Source organism: Octopus bimaculoides, chromosome 9, assembly GCF_001194135.2.
Source record: "Octopus bimaculoides isolate UCB-OBI-ISO-001 chromosome 9, ASM119413v2, whole genome shotgun sequence".
NCBI lineage: Eukaryota > Metazoa > Mollusca > Cephalopoda > Octopoda > Octopodidae > Octopus > Octopus bimaculoides.
Genome location: NC_068989.1, coordinates 75,739,021 through 75,760,077, shown reverse-complemented (window position 1 = coordinate 75,760,077; position 21,057 = coordinate 75,739,021). Strand labels below are relative to the sequence as shown.

The following is a 21,057-nucleotide window of genomic DNA, read 5'->3' as shown; positions in this document are numbered from 1 at the left end:
TATATATATATTATGATTGACCGTTGACTGAACACTATTCAATTTTTTTTCTCCGTGTTTTTCTCCTTGTCTCCGTATTCTTTCTGTTGAAGAGCGTAGCTCGAAACGTCAAAGACTTTCCGTATTCCCGAGCGTCATACTAATATATACTTTTGTTATTTACACCACCTGTCCTCGTCTGTTGTTATTTTTTGTATATTCTCCCATATATATATATATAGACAGACAGACAGACAAACAGACAGGCAGACATATATATACATATGGTAATTAAGAGGTAGTTTTATGCACCCAACGGCCCCAGAACTCCTGACCTTTTGCCTCACCACGGGTTGCAAATTTGAAGTCATATATATAGATATGCGTGTGTGTGTGTGTGTACATACACAAGGGACTGCTGAATCGAACTGGGATGTATCTATGTATTTTTTAATAATTTTATACTTTCTACCAGGAACCAATGGAACACAGTGTGAAATTATCCAGAAAACTTGTACATCTGGCTTATGCTTAAACAACGGAATATGTATCAACAAGTTGAATTCGAATGAATGTCATTGTCCAAGTGGATTCTCTGGCGACCAGTATGTTTTTTTTAATCACTTACTTGCTTCACTTCACTTACTGGACAGCGGCTATGCAGGGGCACGGCCTTGAAGGGTTTAGTCGAACAAATATTTATTTTTTAAAAATCTGGTACTTGTACGGGACCGATAAAATAATCATATATGTATATATATATATATATAATCACCTGATCAAGTAGATTATAAGAGGATGTTATACATCACTGGTCACGATGCGCTTGCATAGGCAGACTCGTTAGAGCGTTGGGGAGAGTGTTTCGTGGCATATGATCTGATTCTCTCCGCTTTGAGTTCAAATCTGCCAACGTAGCCTTTGCCTTTCATCCTTCTAGGATCGATTTTAAAAAGTGCTAATCCAAGGCGCTGGACCAGCGACACTGTATGCCTTCTTTGACACCACCAGCTGCCACCTTGGATACCTTCAGCAGAGTCCATTCTGCAGAAAGAACTCAGGCTTGGCATCTGGCTTGAGGATGTCTTCCTTTCCGTCGCCACCATCGGAGTGTCAGAGGCCATGTAAAGTGTCATGAGTAATGCCTTTCCTCCTCAAATGGTATAGTCTACTTAACTGTAAATAGATACAACAGGGGAGAAACAAGTGACCCTCCGAGCAGTGACGAAGATTTTATGATTAATTCGTTATATTTTATAATTAATTCGTTCCGAGTTCAGTTCTTTCTACAGTCAAAATAGCAACCTCACCAACAATGTTGGCTTCTGTGTTATCGCTTAACTTGTAAGAAATAACAAAAAGATTCTGCTGAAAAATTGGCTTTTATTTCTAGCAAGTCGAAGATAGTTGTCATGGTTAGAATGCCTCTGAACATAGGTCTTCTCAATCAGAGTGAACTTGGAATCAAACAATGACAATGATTACCTGTTGCAGATCAATGTCCCAGAAGTTCGACTTTAATCTGCTTAGTAGTATAAAAGCTAGAGATTGGCACCAGAACATAGGGACTTTGTGGATTGATAAAATATTAGTCTTTTTTTGATACAATGAGATTTTAAAATGTTTTAAGGATACATGATGTAGCACAAAGTATCATAATTTTTTAATTCTTTTACGAGTTTCAGTCATTGGAAAATGCGTATAATTACAGGGGTTTTATAGTCAGGAGGGAAGACACTTTCATGACTCTCTACAGGGCCTGCATGACTCCAAGGAGGGAAGGAGATATGACTCTAACTCTTCTAACAATGAACTCCGCTAAAGGCAGTCAACGTGGCATGTAGTGACACTGAACCAAGCGACGAATGAAGTCTACCACCAAAGTGGATATGACCAATTAAATCCCTTAAAGATGTTTTATTCAATCGTATCAACCCCTAAGTCTTTGTTTCAGTCTTATACTTATTTTTCTCTGTATGTATTTGTCGAACCATTAAGTTATGTGACGTACAAGGGCACTACACATAACAAAATGGGTTTTTTGTTTAGTGTAAATTATGTTTATGTTACTCAGTCATAAATACGTGTGTGTGCAGAGAGAGAGAGAGATGGTGAAGGGAGGAGTCATGAATTACATATATAAAATGTTATTTTTTTTTTTACTTTTTATTCCAGTTGTGATACCCGTGTTTTGCCGTGTAGCGCAAACCCTTGCCAAAATGCTTCTAGTTGCGAGGATCTTGGTAATGAACGCGCTAAATGCAACTGTCTACCCGGGTTTACAGGGGAGAAATGTGAAAGCAATATTGGTAAATATATTGTTTCATTTTGTATTATTTTTGTTGGTCTTTTGCTTTTTGTTAGTTTTTTTATGTTTTGGGGTTTTTACTTGTGGAACAAATAAATTACACTGGTGAACAAAATTCGAGCGTTTTGCTCTCCCATAAACTAAAGAAAACGAACTTTATAGTACTTTTAATGCAGATTTCGAATCTGTTTTTAGAAGTTTTCTATCAGGCATGATTTTTATTTGACAGAGTAATTAAATTAGACAATAAATGTACTATATTAATGCAGAAATAAGGCTGACAATTATAATTGGTCAACAGAATTAATGAAAAATTCTGTACCACTAACAAAAGTAGGTGAACTTAATAGCATTTTATCTACAGAATTCAAATATGTTTTCCGATTTTTTCTATAAATCATAGTTTTCCTGTGATAGCATATGTAAACTGTTAAACAATTATATTTCATAAATTCAAAAATTGGGCTAATATTACTAGGAAACTTGCCTTTAAAACGTTGAGGCGTATGATTTTCGACTGTATTTAGCTTCTGGAACGTCCGTTTTTAATGACCAACAATAATCAGCCAACAGAGAAGAGCTCCACTTTCCTTGGTATCAGGTTTCCATATTCAGAATGTCCCGGTGAAACATTTCGCCGTCCTCGTCTCTGACAGCTCCAAGATTTGCAGAGAAAACGTCCAAGTGAGAGTTCAAGAAGTGGATTTTTAAGCTCATATTGCATTTCAAGGCCTTGGAATGATGTCAGTAGCTCTTTTACTATGTCAAAATAGTTGGTACCAATCATGCCATTGCGCACGATTCGAACAGTCCTCTCCATAGGTTTGATGCAACATTAGAAAAAAGTCTTTGTAAAAGTTTTAAAGGATGTTCTCGTTTTGCTTTTTCGAAATTTAAGACAGAATTCTACACGAACTCATTGCTCTTCCAAGTCCCACGTTGTTAAACTTGAGACAGATCACCCAATGTACTACACATACCCTCGCTTTACCACTTCTATAATAATTACTACCTGAGGTGGCTCTTATTAAACTGAGGTCGAGGCTACCCATCCACTGCAATCGCATGCACGCTGCTCCGACCGAATGACGTACCGTTTTAAAAGTTCATTTTCTTTTTGGACAGTCTTCATGTATGTGTGTAACAGTCACATCATATTTCAGATTGAATATGTAAACAGACTTAGTAACTAATTGTTTAATAAACATACATTTAGTGTTCCTGTGTAAATACCTACGAGTGATTAAGTCACAGGGCGAGGCAGGCAATTGAATCAACTGGCTTCAGTTTCTGCTTAGCGTAATTTGTTGCCTTACTTTTCCCTGGTTGCCGTGAAAGCGTAGTGGGCAGTGTTACCTCATAAAACAAACATCTTTGAAAGCCATATAGTTAACGTGAGGTGCCTTTTTTTTTCCAACGTGGCAATAAAAATGTTTGTTAAATACAAGAGTCCTCATCATGTATTAAAACGTTTAATATTGAATACTTTGTTTAGGTGTCCTGTTCAATATACGCAGCCAAATTTGAACAAGAATAATTAAATCTCTATATTTCTTTGGGGTTTTTCTTTTTCTTATTACCACTTACGTTTGTTACCCTTTCAGACGATTGTGCAAGCTCTCCATGTCTTTTTAACGGAAATTGCACTGATTTAGTTGGTGGTTTTGAGTGTCAGTGCCCAAGCGGGTTGTCTGGAAAAACATGCAGCGTCAGAGAGAATCCGTGCAATGTATCAAAGTGTCACGGAAACGTTTGTATTGTTAACGAAGAAGCAATGGACAGCATATGCAGTTGTCACGAAGATTATACATACGGTAAGACTACTAGTTTAGTACGCTATTTTCATCATAAATTTATTCTAACGCTTAGTAATAAACGCATACAAGATTTGTCTGCCTGTGTGTGTATGTCTATATATATATATATAGACACACACATACACATATATATGTATGTAAGTGTATGCATGTATGTATGTATGTATATATATATATATGTATGTTTGTATGTATGTATATATATCTATGTATATATATGTATGTATGCATATATATATATATGTATGTATATATACATATATATGTATGCATGTTTGTATATATGTGCATGCATGTATATGAATGTTATGTATGTGTACATATATGTATATATATATGTATGTATATGAATGTTATGTATGTATATATATATGTATATATATGTATGCATATATATGTATGCACATATATATATATATATATATATATATATATATATATATAGACACACACATACACATATATATGTATGTAAGTGTATGCATGTATGTATGTATGTATATATATATAAATAAACATAATTAAGGGATCAGCAACGGGGATCACCCTTAATTATGTTTATAAACGTATAAGAACTTTTAAATAAGTTCTTCACCGATAATGGTGTTTACATACCTAAGGGCTTGGTAGAAATTATTAATTTATTGATAAATTAATAATCTTTTATCCTTTTATTTGTATATATATACATATATGTGTGTGTATATATATATGTGTGTGTGTGTGTGTGTGTGTGTATGAGAAACTTTGGAGGTGATGTACAGGAATTATATATTAGAAAAAATAATAAGGTACTTAAATATCTGGATGGTTGTACATTTACAGATTTTTATTAATATGTCAATTTTTTCTATAAATTAGCGCTTGCATCTGATCTTGTAGATTCTCTGGAGAATCTACAAGAATAGATGCAAGCGGTAATTTATAAAAACATATGACATATTAATAAAAATCTGTAAATGTACAACCATCCAGTTATCTGAGTACCTTATTTTTTCTAATATATATGTATGCATATGTGTATGTGTGTCTAGGCCCTCGAACTTGTGTCCTTATTATTGATAGAACAGTTGGTCAGCGTGCACACTTCGTTGCTATTTCCAGACAAAAATCGGCCGACAGAATCTGAAATACTCAACCTTGAAACCGACGGATACATTTACATTTCGATATATGTATGTTTATATACAATGCGATTTTTTAATGATCCTCTCTCCATTTTAATATTTTAGCCGAGGTCTGTCAGCTCTCCTATGAATCCAGTACAAGGAACGAGGTTTCAAATTCTTATAAAACAGTAGCTGCTGCATCCTCAAAGGATTGTACTAGCGCATGTCTCAACGACAGTCAATGCCAGTCAGTAACATTTGACAACGACACAAAAAACTGCTACTTTTTCAATGGTAAAGTCAACACCAGTAACGATGCTTGCTGTGAAACATTCACCAAACATTGCCAAAATCCAACAGGTAAATACATATACACTAGTCTCAAAAATTATGGAAATGCTGCAAGCATAAATTTAACGTTTTTATAAAAGTCGTTCTCTTAATGGGGACTTTCGCCTGATATAACAAATTTGACTCTGCTTTCAAGGTTGAGTCTTCTCTCGTCAGTAAAATATATTGTCGTTATTCTTAAACTTGCTTTAAAATAATTATCTTTATTTAACTTTAAAATTTAGTTTTATTTCCTAATAAACAAAAGCAAAGACTACTGAGTTAACTAGGTTCCGGACAGTAGTAGTAGTGGTGGTGGTGGTGGTGGTGGAGACAGTCCATATTCACTACGCGTATGTATGGGCCAAAATAAAATATAACTTCATCTTTACTGATTCTCAATTTAGATTTTGACTAAGTTATTAAAATGGGCACCATGTACTGCCAAAATTTGTCCTTCTGCAATATTTTATGCATAACAGTTGGGAGCCAGTTGGTTGACAGAATCGGTAGAGTGTCAGATACGATACCTAACTTTATTTGTTCCGGTTCTTCATATTCTACGTTCAAATTTCGCTAAGTAACTTTGCCCTTCATCTTTTTGTGATTAACAAAATAAAATACCAGTTAAAGACTTGGCTCACTGTAATCGACAAACTCTTCCTTCTCCAAATGTGTTACCTATATTAGAAATGATTATTACACTTAATAATAAGGTGTTTACATGGTAGAACCGTTATCGCGTTAGACATAATGTTTAGCGGAATTTCTTCCAACTCTTTATTTCCTGACTTCAAATCCCAGAGTGGTCAACTTTACCTTTCAACCTTTCAGTGTCGATAAAATAACGTACCAGTCAAATACTGGTCGATATAAGCGGTTTACCCCCTCTATACAAAATAGCTAATTTCGTGCCTAAAATGCGAAAGATTATCCAGAAAGTGATATTGTTAGATATTTTCCCACAGGAAAATAAGAGACACTTTTTCTATTTTTTATTCAGCTTCATGTCTCCCTACAATGAATTGAAATTCTTTCAGTGTTGTGTTGTGTTGTTTTTTTTCTTTCATATCTATTGAAAATGTCCATTTTGTTTATGTCGTATTACGATAAAGGAAACAGCAATGTTGTTTGGTCATACGATATATCATATAATATATAATAACCAAACTTTCCAATTCTCAACATCAATAAGCTTAATTAAAATATCCTTTCAGTTTCTACGTTGCTCTTCCCTCTTCTGGAGTATGGCTGGGGTAGAGCTGGTGCTAGGCGTAAGCTAAACTAGATGATCAGCAGCACCCAAATAACTGAAACAAAATTTCTTGATCCAATTAAAAACAACAACAACAATAGCAATAATAAAAATAATAATAATAATAAAAATAATAATAATGAAATTACGCAAGAAGGGACTAAACGATTAATTCCATGTAGCACGGCCAGAATAATCAGGAAAGTATTAGATAGCGGAAAGAATAAATAGTATGATACCGTAGGCTGCAGGTAGCAAGCCCGCTACGCAGGTAAGACTCCATGAACTCCAACAAAACCTGTGAGAAAAAGAGATGACAATAATAAAGACAGTGAGGTCATTCTCGGAAGAAAGAAGGTAGGTGTAATGTTAGGACTTGTTTACGACCTGATGTGTAATATTTCCAGCATTGTTCGAGTTGCAGCAATGGAGATGTTGACTAGAAGATGTTATAGAATTTTAAAAAATGAAAGAATCTCCCACGGTATGACTGGTTGGGAAGTGCACACTGTAGAACTGAGAGAAAGGTTAATGTTTTGGCGCTGGCCCTAAGTGGGGTTTCAATGGAACAAGAATTAACAGATTTACTCAGGGATATGCATTATTATAAAATCATAGTTTTCTGGTTCGTAACTTAACTATAATGTTTCGACTGAATTTTCGAGCTGTTGTATAGGATACTATTGACTGGAGGATTTCATAGAAAACAATAGAGAAGGAAGTTTTCGTGTAGAACTGAAAGGGGAACTGTGAGAAAAAGTGCACAATACGCAGTCGAATATCCTAGCCGCAATCTCAAACGGAGTTTCAGTGGAATTAGGAATAATAATATTCAAGGTTTCATTTGAATTGACTGTTATTATATCTCCCAAATCAAAAATAACATTGTTATAGCTAATGAAAATTGTTTACTATCTAAGAATATATTCCTGTCAAACGTTCAAGTTATTCTGATTAATTGTTTCAGAGAATTATTGGAGTCCGTGGTTTACTGTAAACGGATCTAGAATACCAGAAGATGCAGTAAAGACTTTGCGTGATGTAAGTTTCAAGTTTCAACCAAAACAAAATTATAAATTTCTTTTATTTCATTTTTACAAAAAAAAAAAAGTAACCCAGAAGATTAAAAAACAAAACTAACTTAGCGTACATACTTATTTCTTCTGAGTGAAGTGCATTTGTTTTTTCGTAGCATTATTTGAGATGAACTTGTTTGTTAAATTTGTGTGAGAATTTCAGTAACGAATGAATGTTTAGTACAAAGCACGATATGCATTTTATCTGGTGCGAATGCCACTGTGTAATTAAGAAGCTCGCTTCCCAACCACATGGTTTCAGATTCAGTCCCATCGCATAACACCTTTGACATGTATCTCCTGTAAACCCGGACCGAGAAAACACTGTGAGTGGATTTGGTGAACGAAAACTGAAATAAGGCCAGCGTATAGATACACACACACGCGTGTGTATTCGTATTTGTAAGTGTCTCCTTGTTTTGAGACACATGATAATATGATAGTTGTAAGCGAGTGTCACTACATACAAGTGGTGTCCATTCTTTCCAATCGTCGGTGAAAAACGCTACTGGTCATGGGGAAATATTACCTAACTTGGAAATGTGTGAAAGTTAACGACAGGAAGTGTATCCGATCATAGAAAATCTGCCTCAACAAATTCGGTTCGACCCCTGTGAGTATGAAAAATCTGAATGTTAAAATGACAACAATGATGGCAATGAAGATGACTTTAGTTGTGTCGGATCTATTTTAAAACGGGGGCCACATTTTTCATTAATGTTTTACGTAGTGTTTTTGGTACGGAAAGACTTTCAAACTTCGTATACTTATCTATTTTGTGTTATAGAACAGAAGAATATTTTTGTATTCGAATTTATTTCATGTAAAAAATTGTCTTATTTCGATAATTTCAACCAATCACTGACAAGTATTCAGTTGTTTATATTTACTCCTTTGGCTGATTAAGCGGTGTAAAGCGTATTTAATCTCAATACCTTCGTTTTATTTGCTTTTTTCATTTTAAATTTGCTTTAACCCTAACCCTAACCCTAACCCTAGGGTTAGGGTTAATTGTTTCAGAATCGTTTGTTTATGTAGTCGGCACTTAATGTATATCGGCTGAATGGACGTCAGTGATTGGTTGAAATTACAGAAATACGACAACTTTAACATGGAATAACTTATGGATTTCTTTTTTTTTTAAGAAGACTAAGAGAAAAAGATGTTTTATATGACACATTCTACCAGTGTTCCAAGTTTCAAAGTGTTTCGTTAATGAAAAATGTGGCCCCCGTTTTAAAAAAGATCCGTTGTGTCTCCGCAACAATTCACTCAAATATATGTGTATGTTTGTGTGTGTGAGTAATTTTATCTAGACTTTGGGAATACGTGCCAGATGTTTTAGTAAATGTAATCTGAAAGGAATTACATCATATTCATAATATTCATTTGTTGCTTGCATTCTTCATTAATCGATTTATTATACATGGGTGTGCTGAAAAATTCCTGGCTTTAGATAAAAGAAAATACAGGAGGATCAATTAATTATGATTTTATTCAACGTATATGTCCCTCTCAGATTTACACACTTTTTTGTAGCTATCCTTCAGTTTTTCCAAGTCCTGTAAAAGCACTCGGAAAGTTGGGCCTCCAGCCAGGCTTTTCGTGACACCCTTAAAGCCAGGAACTTTTCAGCACCCCCTTGTAGATATCAATAAGCTCAGTATCAATAGCATTGTAAATGTTGCTAGAGCGTTCTTTGAAAGAATTCATTTGCTCTGAATATTTGAATGTACGTCTTTTAAGTTAATCTTAATTCTTTGTGATGTGAAAAAAAAAGGACAGGATACCCGCCTCGATAATTCTCTTAAAACACAGACGATTATTTCTGCTGTATGCACAAGGATTGAAATTTTGTTGGGAGGGAGATAGTCGATTGCATCAACCCCACCTCCAGTACTTATTTTAACGACCCCGAAAAAAATGCAAGGCAAATCGACCACGGTGGAATTTGAACTCAGAACGTAAAGAGCTAGAGGAAATGTCGCTAAGCAGTTTTGTTCGGAACCATAACAATTCCGCGAGCTCGTGCCTCTCTTTAATAGGCGATAATGTTAAATAAGTCATAATTAATAATAAAACTACTACTTTTATTTAACTTATTTCTTTTTTTTATTTTCATCTAATATGTAGAATACTACACAATTTTATTCTATCTTTAGGTTGGCGTCGATGTTTGCAATGGAAAGGTTCCTTTGCTGACTCAGTGCCGATCACGTGTTGACAGAGCTCCCTTTCTTTGGCAACAGCAATTTGGGATGTCGTTTAACCTGAGTGATGCTTGCATAATAAATAATAAAAGCTGTAATCCAAGTTGCCCACCGTATCAGCTACGTTTCCAGTGTCACGTCAACAAAGGTATACCATTTGTATAATTTGTTAATTTTTACTATAATGTGGAATTTGTTTGGGATTTTTTTTCTGAATATAAGAACTCCCAGGGATTCCTCACTATAAATCTCCTTCAAATCATTCCCTGCTGTCTTTAACAAAAAAGGAACACATTGTAGGAGTGGCTGTGTGGTAAGTAGCTTGCTCACGAACCACATGGTTCCGGATTCAGTCCCACTGCGTGACACCTTAGGCAAGTGTCTTCTACTATAGCCTCGGGCCGACCAAAGCCTTGTGAGTGGATTTGGTAGACGGAAACTGAAAGAAGCCCATCGTATATATAATATATATATATATGAGTGTCTGTGTTTGCCCCCCCCCCAACATCGCTTGACAAGTGATGCCGGTGTGTTTACGTCCCCGTAACTCAGCGCTTCGGCAAAAAGACACCGATAGAATAAGTACTAGGCTTACAAAAGAATAAGTCCTGGGGTCGATTTGCTCTACTAAAGGCGGTGCTCTAACATGGCCACAGCCAAATGACTGAAACAAATAAAAGAGTAAAAGGGTATTGGAAAGTGTAATCTTAAATGTGAATTACAATAAAAAAAATTAAGTACCTATGGTCGGAATATTTTTAATAATCCGTAGATCTAAGTAACAACAAAAAGACAGCGACAACATGGCCACAATGATGACTATGTTCTCTGATACACGAAACCTGATGATCACAACTGTAAGGTCTATGATAATCAGTTTTCTTGATCTGAGATGGTCTACATTCAAAAGAACAACGAATCACCTTTAATTTTGTCAACAGATTATTCAATTGTTACAACATCCCAGTAGTCCAGGTACTTTGAAATGATATATAATGCCCCAGGCGCATGAGGTAGTGAGTTCGATTCCTGAACCGGGTAGTGTTTTGAGCAAGACACTTTATTTCACGTTGCTCCAGTTCACTCAACTGCAGAAATGAGTTGCGACGTTACTGGTGTCAAGCTGTATCAGCCTTTGCCTTTCCCTTGGATAACACCGGTGGGGTGGAGAGGGGAAGCTGATATGCATGAACGACTGCTAGTCTTCCTTAAACAACCTTGCCCGGACTTGTGTCTCGGAGGGTAACTTTCTAGGTAGTCACTCCTGATCGAGGTGGGGTTTTACCGTTTATTCTAGTTCACCAGTAAAAACATGGATACTGAAATGAGTGATTTACATTTCAATACCCTTACAGCAGGCTGCATGTGGGTCCTTCAACAAAAGACAGTTCATTTCACGTTGGTCCAGTCTGCTAGGCGGTAGTAAGCACCATCCTAGGGTTGGTGCAGCCCTCTTTCACATCATGATGCAGCCCTCTTTCACATCATGATGCAGCCCTCTTTCACATCATGGATGTTCCGTTAGCTCAAGGACGAGGAAACCGAGACGGTATCCATATCTACACGTGGCTGCATTATTAGCGAAAACAATTAGCAAAAGCACGGCACATTTTCTTTTTCATGAACCCCAGATGTCATGAAGCCGATAACCCGATTTCCATAGAGTATAAGTGACCAATGTCACAGCATTCCTCTGAAAGGGATGCCAGTCCGTTGTAGGGTTTATTGTCCGCAGATTTTGAGGAGAAAAGACAAGATGATTAGATCGATCCCAATATTTGACTGGTACGTTGTTTTATCATCTCCGAAGAGATGGAAGAGAAAGTTAACCTCGGTGGTATGTGAACTCAGAGCGGAAAAAATACCATGAGGCATTTTGTCCGGCATGTTAACTACTCTGCTGGATCAAATCTTTTCGTACATATTGTTTTCGAATATTGATTTCAAATTTTGGCACAAGGACAGCAATTTCGGAGAAAGGGTAAATCGATTACATTGACTCCCAGTACTCAAATGGTACTTGTTTTCTCGATCCCGAAAAGATGAAATGCTGAACCTTAATTTTATTGAACTATTTTCGTTTTATCTCGTTCGAACCTACATTGCTCTCAATATGTGTTCTTTTGTGCATTCAGTTCCCTTGTATACTATGTAACAAAGTTCACTCTATATCTATATTTTTTTTTATGGAATATCAGTAATTGCATATACCGAAAGGCTTTCGTTTCCGCTATAATGATACAGCTTTGCATAAGTCTTGTCACAGTGGAACTCAATTTTTGTAGTTTGTCTGTCGATGCGACGAAGACCATCTAGTCATCCTGGGGTGGGGTGGGGTGGGCTTTATTTTTGTGACTCTGCAGATGGCTAGTGAGGCCAATCTGCGCCCGAAAGAGTCTTTTTACAGTGTGGACAGGGAATGGTAGCGCCTGCTACAGGGTTGTTAGCTCTGTTCTTCCTGGTTTGTCTGCTGTCTTCTCGAGCAGCGATCCTATTGGTCTCGCATGTGTTGGCACCCTTGTGAACAGCTGATCGCCACCTTTCTCTGTCTGAAACAGGAGGGGAATCACCATCATTACAAAGATCGAGGTGTACTGGGCTGTTGTTCTCACAACGCTGCTTTACGGCTGCGAGTCCTGGACGGTCTACCAGCGTCATGCCAGGAAGCTGAACCACTTTCATACAATATGCGTCAGAAAACTTCTCGGAACTCAATTATGTTATTTATATTAAGGTACAACACCATTTCTACTTATCCATTTCTCAATTCCAGATCAGGTTAAGGTGTTTCGTGCCAGGGCCAACCTGGGGCTAAACAACAACAACGTATCTGGATTTTACAATGTTTCTCTCTAAGAATAAGATAGGATGGACAGGAAATGGTTAAGACAAAATAAGATTTACTGAGAGTAAACTTTCAGGCCTAGTTGTGTAGTCAAGAAGTGTGCGTGGCAACCAGGTAGTTTCTGGTTCAGTCCCACTGAGCGTCACCTTGGGAAAGCGTCGTCTATTATAATACTGGGTCACCCAATGATTTGTGAGTGTATTTGTTAGGGAAACAATGTAAGATGCTTGTAGATATATAAAAATATGTGTATGTATTGTTTGTACTTGCGTATAAATGACAGGTTTCTTACGTAGTTACGCGCGTGTGTGTGTGTGCGTGTGCGTGTGCGTGTGTGTGTGAGTGTGTGTGTGTGTGTGTGTGTGTATATGTGTGCGTGTGTGTGAATATTTACGTTTGTATATGTGTAAACATGTGCACGTATCTCTGTGTTTGTCACGCCGTTTGACAATCAAAGTTGGCTTGACTGCGTCCCTGTCGCCTAGTGGTTCGGCAAAAAAGGATCAATTGAACAGATGCCAGGTTTAAAATAATTACAGTGGCAGATTTCATCAACTAAACACCGTTCGAGTTTTTGGCCAAAAATGCTGCACAGTCCAAAGACTGTAATGCGCAAATCAGTGAAATAATTTTTCTTTTTTAAATGTTCTACTCAACTATTTAATGTATTTATTTTCCAGTAATGGACCAAAGACAATGTTTTAACAAGACAACATGCGATGGAATACAGTGCTACAATGGTGGCACGTGCAACTCAAATATGTGCACATGCACCAATGGTTACAGTGGAGAGTTCTGCCAAAAGATTGATGATAACTGCGAGCCAAACCCTTGTGAAGGTGGCACTTGCACAAACCTTATTAATGATTATCAGTGTAATTGTTTCTCAGGATACGAAGGTAATTTCACCCTTAGTCCTCAAGCTTACAAAATTCTTTTCTATATTAATTCATTTTATTTCAAGCAATACATTCACTCTTCATAGGAGATGCAATATGATTTCCTTTTTTAAAATCTTATTTTGCATTGTTGTTGTTGTTAGCCCTCCGTCGCTTACGACGTCGAGGGTTCCAGTTGATCCGATCAACGGAACAGCCTGCTCGTGAAATTAATGTGCAAGTGGCTGAGCACTCCACAGACACGTGTACCCTTAACGTAGTTCTCGCGGATATTCAGCGTGACACAGTGTGACAAGGCTGACCCTTTGAATTACAGCCACAACAGAAACAGGAAGTAAGAGTGAGAAAAAGTTGTGATGAAAGAGTACAGCAGGGTTCGCCACCATCCCCTGCCGGAGCCTCGTTGAGCTTTAGGTGTTTTCGCTCAATAAACACTCACAACGCCCAGTCTGGGAATCGAAACCGCAATCCTATGACCGCGAGTCCGCTGCCCTAACCACTGGGCCATTGCGCCGCCACTATTCTGCATACAGACGGCAGAAAAAGAGAAGGATGATTTGTATTGGATTTTTTTTGGGATTTTTGTTTTGTTGTTTTGTTTTGTTTTTTCACAAAATTTCTTTAAAATATAAAAATATCGGTGTTGGAGTGTAACTATGTAAATGACCACATCCAGACAAGGCAACGAATACTTTAACACTGCGTAATCACTGTTAATTGCTAACTCTTTCCGTGTGTTTTCAAATGGATAAAATGAATCTTCTATGCTGTAATTGTTTTAGTTTCATCTCACGGTCACAGATCAAGGTTTGCGCTGAACGAAATGCTTAGCGGTATATCGTCTGCCGCTACGTTCTGAGTTCAAATTCTGCCGAGGTCGACTTTGCCTTTCATCCTTTCGGGAATGATAAATTAAGTACCAGTCAAGTGCTGGGGTCGATTTAATCGACTATCTCCCTCCCCCAAAATTGCTGACCTTGTGGAAAAATTTGAAATCACTATGATCATTATTATTATTATTATTATTATTATTATTATTATTATTATTACTACTACTACAAAAGCAGTGGGCTGGCAGATTCGTTAGCATGCCGAGCAAAATGCTTAGCGGCATTTCGTCCGTCTTTACATTCTGAGTTCAAATGCTACCGTGGACGACTTTGTCTTCCATCCTTTCGCTGTCTATAAATTAAGTACCAGTGGAACACTAGGGTCAATGTAATCGACTTACCCCTGCCCCACTAATTTTTAGGTCTTGTAACTTTAGTAGAAAGGATAATTATTATTATTATTATTATTGTTATTATTATTATCAAGGCGGCGTGCCGGCTGAATCGTTAGCACGCAGGGCAAAATACTCAGCGGTATTTCACCGGCATTCACGTTCTAATTTCAAATTCCGCCGAGGTCGACTTTGCCTTTCATCCTTTTGGAGTCGATAGAATAAGTACTAACTGAATATTGGGGTCCATTTAATTGACTTAGCACCTACGACAAAGTTTCAGCCCTTGTGCCTACAGTAGAAAGGATTATTAAGATCATAATTTCCTTGAACTATTAAACTCTTATTTTAGAATGTTATTTTACAACATACTAGTGTGATAAGCCATCTAGCCCAGTAAAATGGATTTTGTAATATATTTACGTTTTTTTATATAAAATGCATTTCGATCGGTTTTGTCACTGCGAATCATCAGGTGTTTTATACTTTAATACGCATATAGTCCCACATTGGATTTAAAGTTTAGGAATCTTTTTGCCTAAAGAAAGAGTAGAAATAAATGTAATCTTCTACGAAGTCACTTCGTAGATAAACACAAAAACATATAGTCGTGTTTTCAACATATATGTGTGTGTACGTATTGTGTTTGAGTATGCGTGTATATATATATATATATATATATATATATATATATATATATATATATATATATATATATGTATATTGTTGTCATCCTTCCTTTTTTTATACATATCGAAACAAAAGACAACCGACGGTATAACTGATCGAAACATAGTTCCGATATAATCTTTGTCTCTGAATTTCTCATTTTAGGCAAGAATTGCACAAATATAAATGACTGTGTCAATGCAACATGCAATGCAACAGGTACAATGCAATGCAAGGATCTCGTAGAAGATTACGAATGTATCTGTAAGCCAGGCTATAAAGGGGAAATGTGCAATGTAAGTATTATTTTCAAATAATCTAATAGTACAGTCAGGAATACAGGCGACCGAAATGGGATTCTTCTGAAGTAGCATTATTCCATACAGTGCGTGGTTGAGAGTTCAGAGTGTCTCTCTAGGTCGAGCTACGACTTATCTATATTGAGAGTTCACAATTCTAGTACCACGGACATGTTATTAGAATGTCGCAGAAAAGTATCGCAAGATTCATTCTTCAATCCAACCAGAGAAAATCGTTAGAGTAGACTAAGAATGAGCTGGTGCTTCATAAACACCGGAAGATATATCGCACTTTTGTGCTAGAGGACAGGTTTCATCGAACTACGACGATGGTCGTACAGAGCTCAAACTTTTTATCGGAGCCATAGAAGGAAAATTTAAATCCCCTGTGATAAGAGACATTCAACGACCCTTTCAGTTTTAATCTAGAAACTTAAAGACGAAGGCACCAATTTCAATATCAAATGGTAAATCTTCTCCAAAACCAGACCTTATATTAATGAATCAAAAAAGAATATTCAGTATGTTCTCTTGAAAAACAATATCTCTTAAGGAACGTCAAACAAATACATACATTCCAGGAACGAGATTTTTTCTGTATGTCCGCATTACAAGAAATACATCTTGTCGGAATTCAAAAGTAGATCACTAGACACTTAGTAAACCATTAACACCTTGTCAACGTCTGCTTGACATTCGAATTATTGTAACGCTGATTATGTCCCTTGTTTTTTCCTTCTTATTTTTATTCCTTACCGGCGTCTCTTGTTTAAACCATATCAGTTCAAGCGATAACTGATAAACGATCTTGTTCTCAACTTGAAAAATGTCGAAATAAATTATTATTTCAACCAGGACACACCGGGTAGCTATTTTAACTAGATTTGTGGTTTATATATATCATAATTGTGTGTGTGTGTGTGTGTGTGTGTGTGTGTGTGTGTGTGTGTGTTAATATATGTGCCTGCGCATGAATACATAAGTATATGCTGCTTCACAACCACATGATTCCGGGTTCAATTCCACTGCGTTGCATCGTGGGCAAGTGTCTTCTATTAAAGCCTCGGACCGGCCAAAGCCTTGTGAGTGGAATTGGTAGATGGAAACTGGAAGAAGCTCGTCGTATGTGTATATATATATATATATATATTATTTTATTTAAAAGAGTTCCAACTCTGTCAGTTTTTTTATGTTTTATTTATATTCTTGTAAAATTAATGTGGGATATAGAATATGGAATATATAATATAAAAATAAATGGTAAAATGAAATGAAATATTGAATGTCTTATTGAATATATGAAATATTGAGTATTCAATATAGAGAATTAAACATATATATATATGTGTGTATGTGTTTGTGTTTGTGCTTGTTCCCCCACTATCGCTTGTCCCTGTAACTTAGCAGTTCGGCCAAAGAGATCAGTAGAATAAGTACTAGGCTTACAAGTCCTGAGGTCGATTTTTTTTCGACTAAAGGCGGTGCCCCAGCTTGGTCGCCGCAGTCAGATAACTCAAGCAAGTAAAAGAATAAAAGAATATGTGTGTACGCGCGCCCCCGTATATATATATATATATATATATATATATGAATATATTTGCATATACGTACGTAGATTTTTGGGTGTATATCTATCTTTACTGTATTTAATCCTTTAAAATTCTTCCTTTGAAGAAGGCGCTGGTTTCGAGCAAAGCTACAAAACTCCATCTTTGGAATGTAGATAACGAAAACGGTCACATTTTAAACCTTTAAAATGTCTACCATAGTGTTACTGTTCTGCTTACCGGTTGTATTTATAATGAGCGAATTAGCCGGTTGATTTTTTTTTTTTTTATCCAAACCAATCCAGACTGTCAGGCATTTATTTACAAAACCAAGTTCTCCAGTTATTCTTAGTATAAATGTAAATTTGTAATCCGGGAGCTGGAGGTTTCGGAGCAGTTTTCCATAGTTATCTTCTTTCTCTTCGATTTTCAAAAAGATATTCGCATCAGCAGGACAGCTGACCCCTACGACGGGCCATCCATTCTCTTGTCTGTCCCAAACAACAATATCCGCTCTGTTGTGCTTGTGCTCACACTTGACAGATGTTTTGATAGGAAGGTTCTACCAGTATTCCTTGTGTTGGTATCTGCGTACGTATTCAATAACAGGGGATTCTCTATATTTATTCCAGGTCAATCTTTTTTCCTGAATGGCATTGTATATTGTTCTTGCGACAACGTCATGTCGCATAGGGAGATAGCACCTTGATGATATTTTTGAGCAGCTGTTAATCAAATGTGTGAGGTCTTCCACAGAAATATGACATAATCTACATTTAAGGTTGCCTCTTGAAATTCGAAGGGGTTCACTGTCTCTTTTGTTGATTATGTATGTATGTACAATATTGTTGTTGTTGTTGGCACTCCGTCGCTTACGACGTCGAGGGTTCCAGTTGATCCGATCAACGGAACAGCCTGCTCGTGAAATTAACGTGCAAGTGGCTGAGCACTCCACGGACACGTGTACTCTTAACGTAGTTCTCGGGGATATTCAGCGTGACACAGTGTGACAAGGCTGGCCCTTTGAATTACAGCCACAACAGAAACATGAAGTAAGAGTGAGAAAAAGTCGAGGTGAAAGAGTACAGCAGGGTTCGCCACCATCCCCTGCCGGAGCCTCGTGGAGCTTTAGGTGTTTTCGCTCAATAAACACTCACAACGCCCAGTCTGGGAATCGAAACCGCGATCTTATGACCGCGAGTCCTCTGCCCTAACCACTGGGCCATTGCGCCTCCACGTATGTACAATATACACTTCCTATATATACATGGTGCGATACTATACATCAATTTTCTTCGGGTATTATTTCGTTTGAATACAACATTGACGTTACCTGAATCAAAACCTACGTAATCGGGGAAATTATATATATTTTTAATATATTTTTGATATTTCTTCCACAGAACAACATAGATGACTGTGCCAGTAATCCTTGTTTGCACGGTGCCAACTGTACGGATTTAGAAAATGACTTTAGCTGCAACTGTTCCGCTGCTTGGACTGGCAAGCGTTGTGAAAACATAGACAGCATGTGCCAACCTAGTACGTGTTCAAATAATGCCCAGTGCATTGATATTTTCCAAGATTTCTATTGCAGGTACTATATAATTATTATTATTTTTATTATTATTGTTCTTGTTATTGTTTTTTATGTTTTTTGTTGTTTATGGCGGTTAGCGGACACAATTGTAGAGCATCCGACAAAATACTCGGCGGCATTTCGTCCGTCTTTACATTCTGAGTTCAAATTCCGCCGAAGTCGACTTTACCTCGCAGCCTTAGGGGGTCGATAAAGTAAGTACCAGTTAAGTAGTGGAGTCAATCAAATCGACAGCACCACCTTCCGCAAAAATTTCAGGCGTTGTACCTTTGGCAGAAAGGATCATTATTATTATTGATATTAAGGTGACAAGTATGTCGGACGAAATGTTTAGCAGCATTTTGTTCGTCTTTACGTTCTGAGTTCAAATTTCTTTCGGGATCGATAAGTACTAGTCATGTACTGGAGTCAATGTAGTCGACTAGTTCACTCCCGCCAAAAACTTTTAGGACTTATCATTATTTAGCGAGAGAGCAGTGCAGGCCATCAAAGAGACACTGGGGTAAAATATACAAAGCCCAGTATACCCATCATGTATACTTGCCTGATAAGGGTACACCAAGCACATGCATCACAACCATATGTGCACGACATGATGATCTCATATCAAGATAAACAGCGCATGACTTTACAGGTGGGACCCAGTTAGAATTTTCTTCAAGTCAAGTAGCCCATCCCGTTCAAAAGGTCCCTGAATAAGGGTTGTTTAAGGATGTTGAACGAAACATCAATGTTTCCAGAGGTGACTTATTCAAGCACCAAAGAATTCCTATCAACATATGGCTATGATGCACCCCACTACTACTCATGATCAGAAATGCACATATCGTCAGCCACTAAGAGGCATGCTCAACTAGTTACGGTCACGCAACTGACAAGCAGATCTGTGGTATTGAGCAGAATATTTGCTGTAGTCCATCTTTTATACCAAGACAAAGCAATGTACATTATAACACTTCCACCAGTTAACATCAGAAGCCATGAGGGCTACTGCCTGGTACTGCATCAGAGCATTTACCATCATCATTATGATTATTATTATTAAGACGGTGACCTGGCAGAAACGTTAGCACACCAGACAGAATGCTTAGCGGTATTTCGTCTGACTTCACGCGCCTGAGTTCAAATTCCACCGAGGTCGGCTTTGCCTTTCATCCTTTCAGGGTCGATAAATTAAGTACCAGTTGTGTACTGGAGTCGATCTAATCTACTCGCACCTTCCCCAAAAATTTCGGGCCTATTATTATTGGTATTATTTTTGTTTTGCCGAGTTCATATCTCACCGGAGTCAACTATACCTATGATTCTTTAAGCTTCGCGGTGTCGACTAAACGCCTTAAAATTGCTGGCCTTAGGTATGTATGTAGATATGTATGCATGTATGCATATATGTATGTGTGTGTGTGTATGTATGTATGTTTGTGTGTGTATATATGTATGCATATATGTATGTATGCATACATGTATTTATGTATATATTCATGTACGTACGTATGTATGTATGTGTTTTTATGGTGACCTCATTCGTCATCCCATCAACTAAAAGTCCCATGGCGATAGAAGAGTAATGACGTGTGCAGACCCAACCATTTGATAAATACGCAGTGAGTTATAACTTTCGTTTGTCACCCATTCTTCAAACCGTGCAAATCTGGAATGGGACTGAGAGGTCATGGCTTGAAAGTCAGAAATGCCATTAACAATGAACGAGTACAAGGAGATGACAATCATCTCTGAAGATAAAGCAATCGCATTTTATGTGCGAGTGTGTGTGCGTGTGTGTGTGTGTGTGTGTATATGTGTGTGTGCGTGTGAGTGTATGTATGTACGTATGTATATATGTAGTTCAAATTTACAGAAAAACAAAAGACGAAGACAGGTGTATAAACAAC

General features: G+C 37.2%; 1 protein-coding gene across 1 annotated transcript in view; it reads left to right on the top strand.

Annotated features, from left to right (window-relative positions):
• LOC106868257 (uncharacterized) overlaps positions 1-21,057 on the top strand; it is a 207,241-nt gene that overhangs the window by 157,173 nt on the left and 29,011 nt on the right. Inside the window, exons 33-41 of the mRNA XM_052970932.1 lie at positions 455-584; positions 2,155-2,288; positions 3,892-4,101; positions 5,337-5,573; positions 7,766-7,839; positions 10,037-10,232; positions 13,610-13,828; positions 15,885-16,015; positions 18,969-19,162. Of these exons, the coding sequence (XP_052826892.1) occupies positions 455-584; positions 2,155-2,288; positions 3,892-4,101; positions 5,337-5,573; positions 7,766-7,839; positions 10,037-10,232; positions 13,610-13,828; positions 15,885-16,015; positions 18,969-19,162 (1,525 nt within the window). The remainder of the gene's footprint in view (positions 1-454; positions 585-2,154; positions 2,289-3,891; positions 4,102-5,336; positions 5,574-7,765; positions 7,840-10,036; positions 10,233-13,609; positions 13,829-15,884; positions 16,016-18,968; positions 19,163-21,057) is intronic.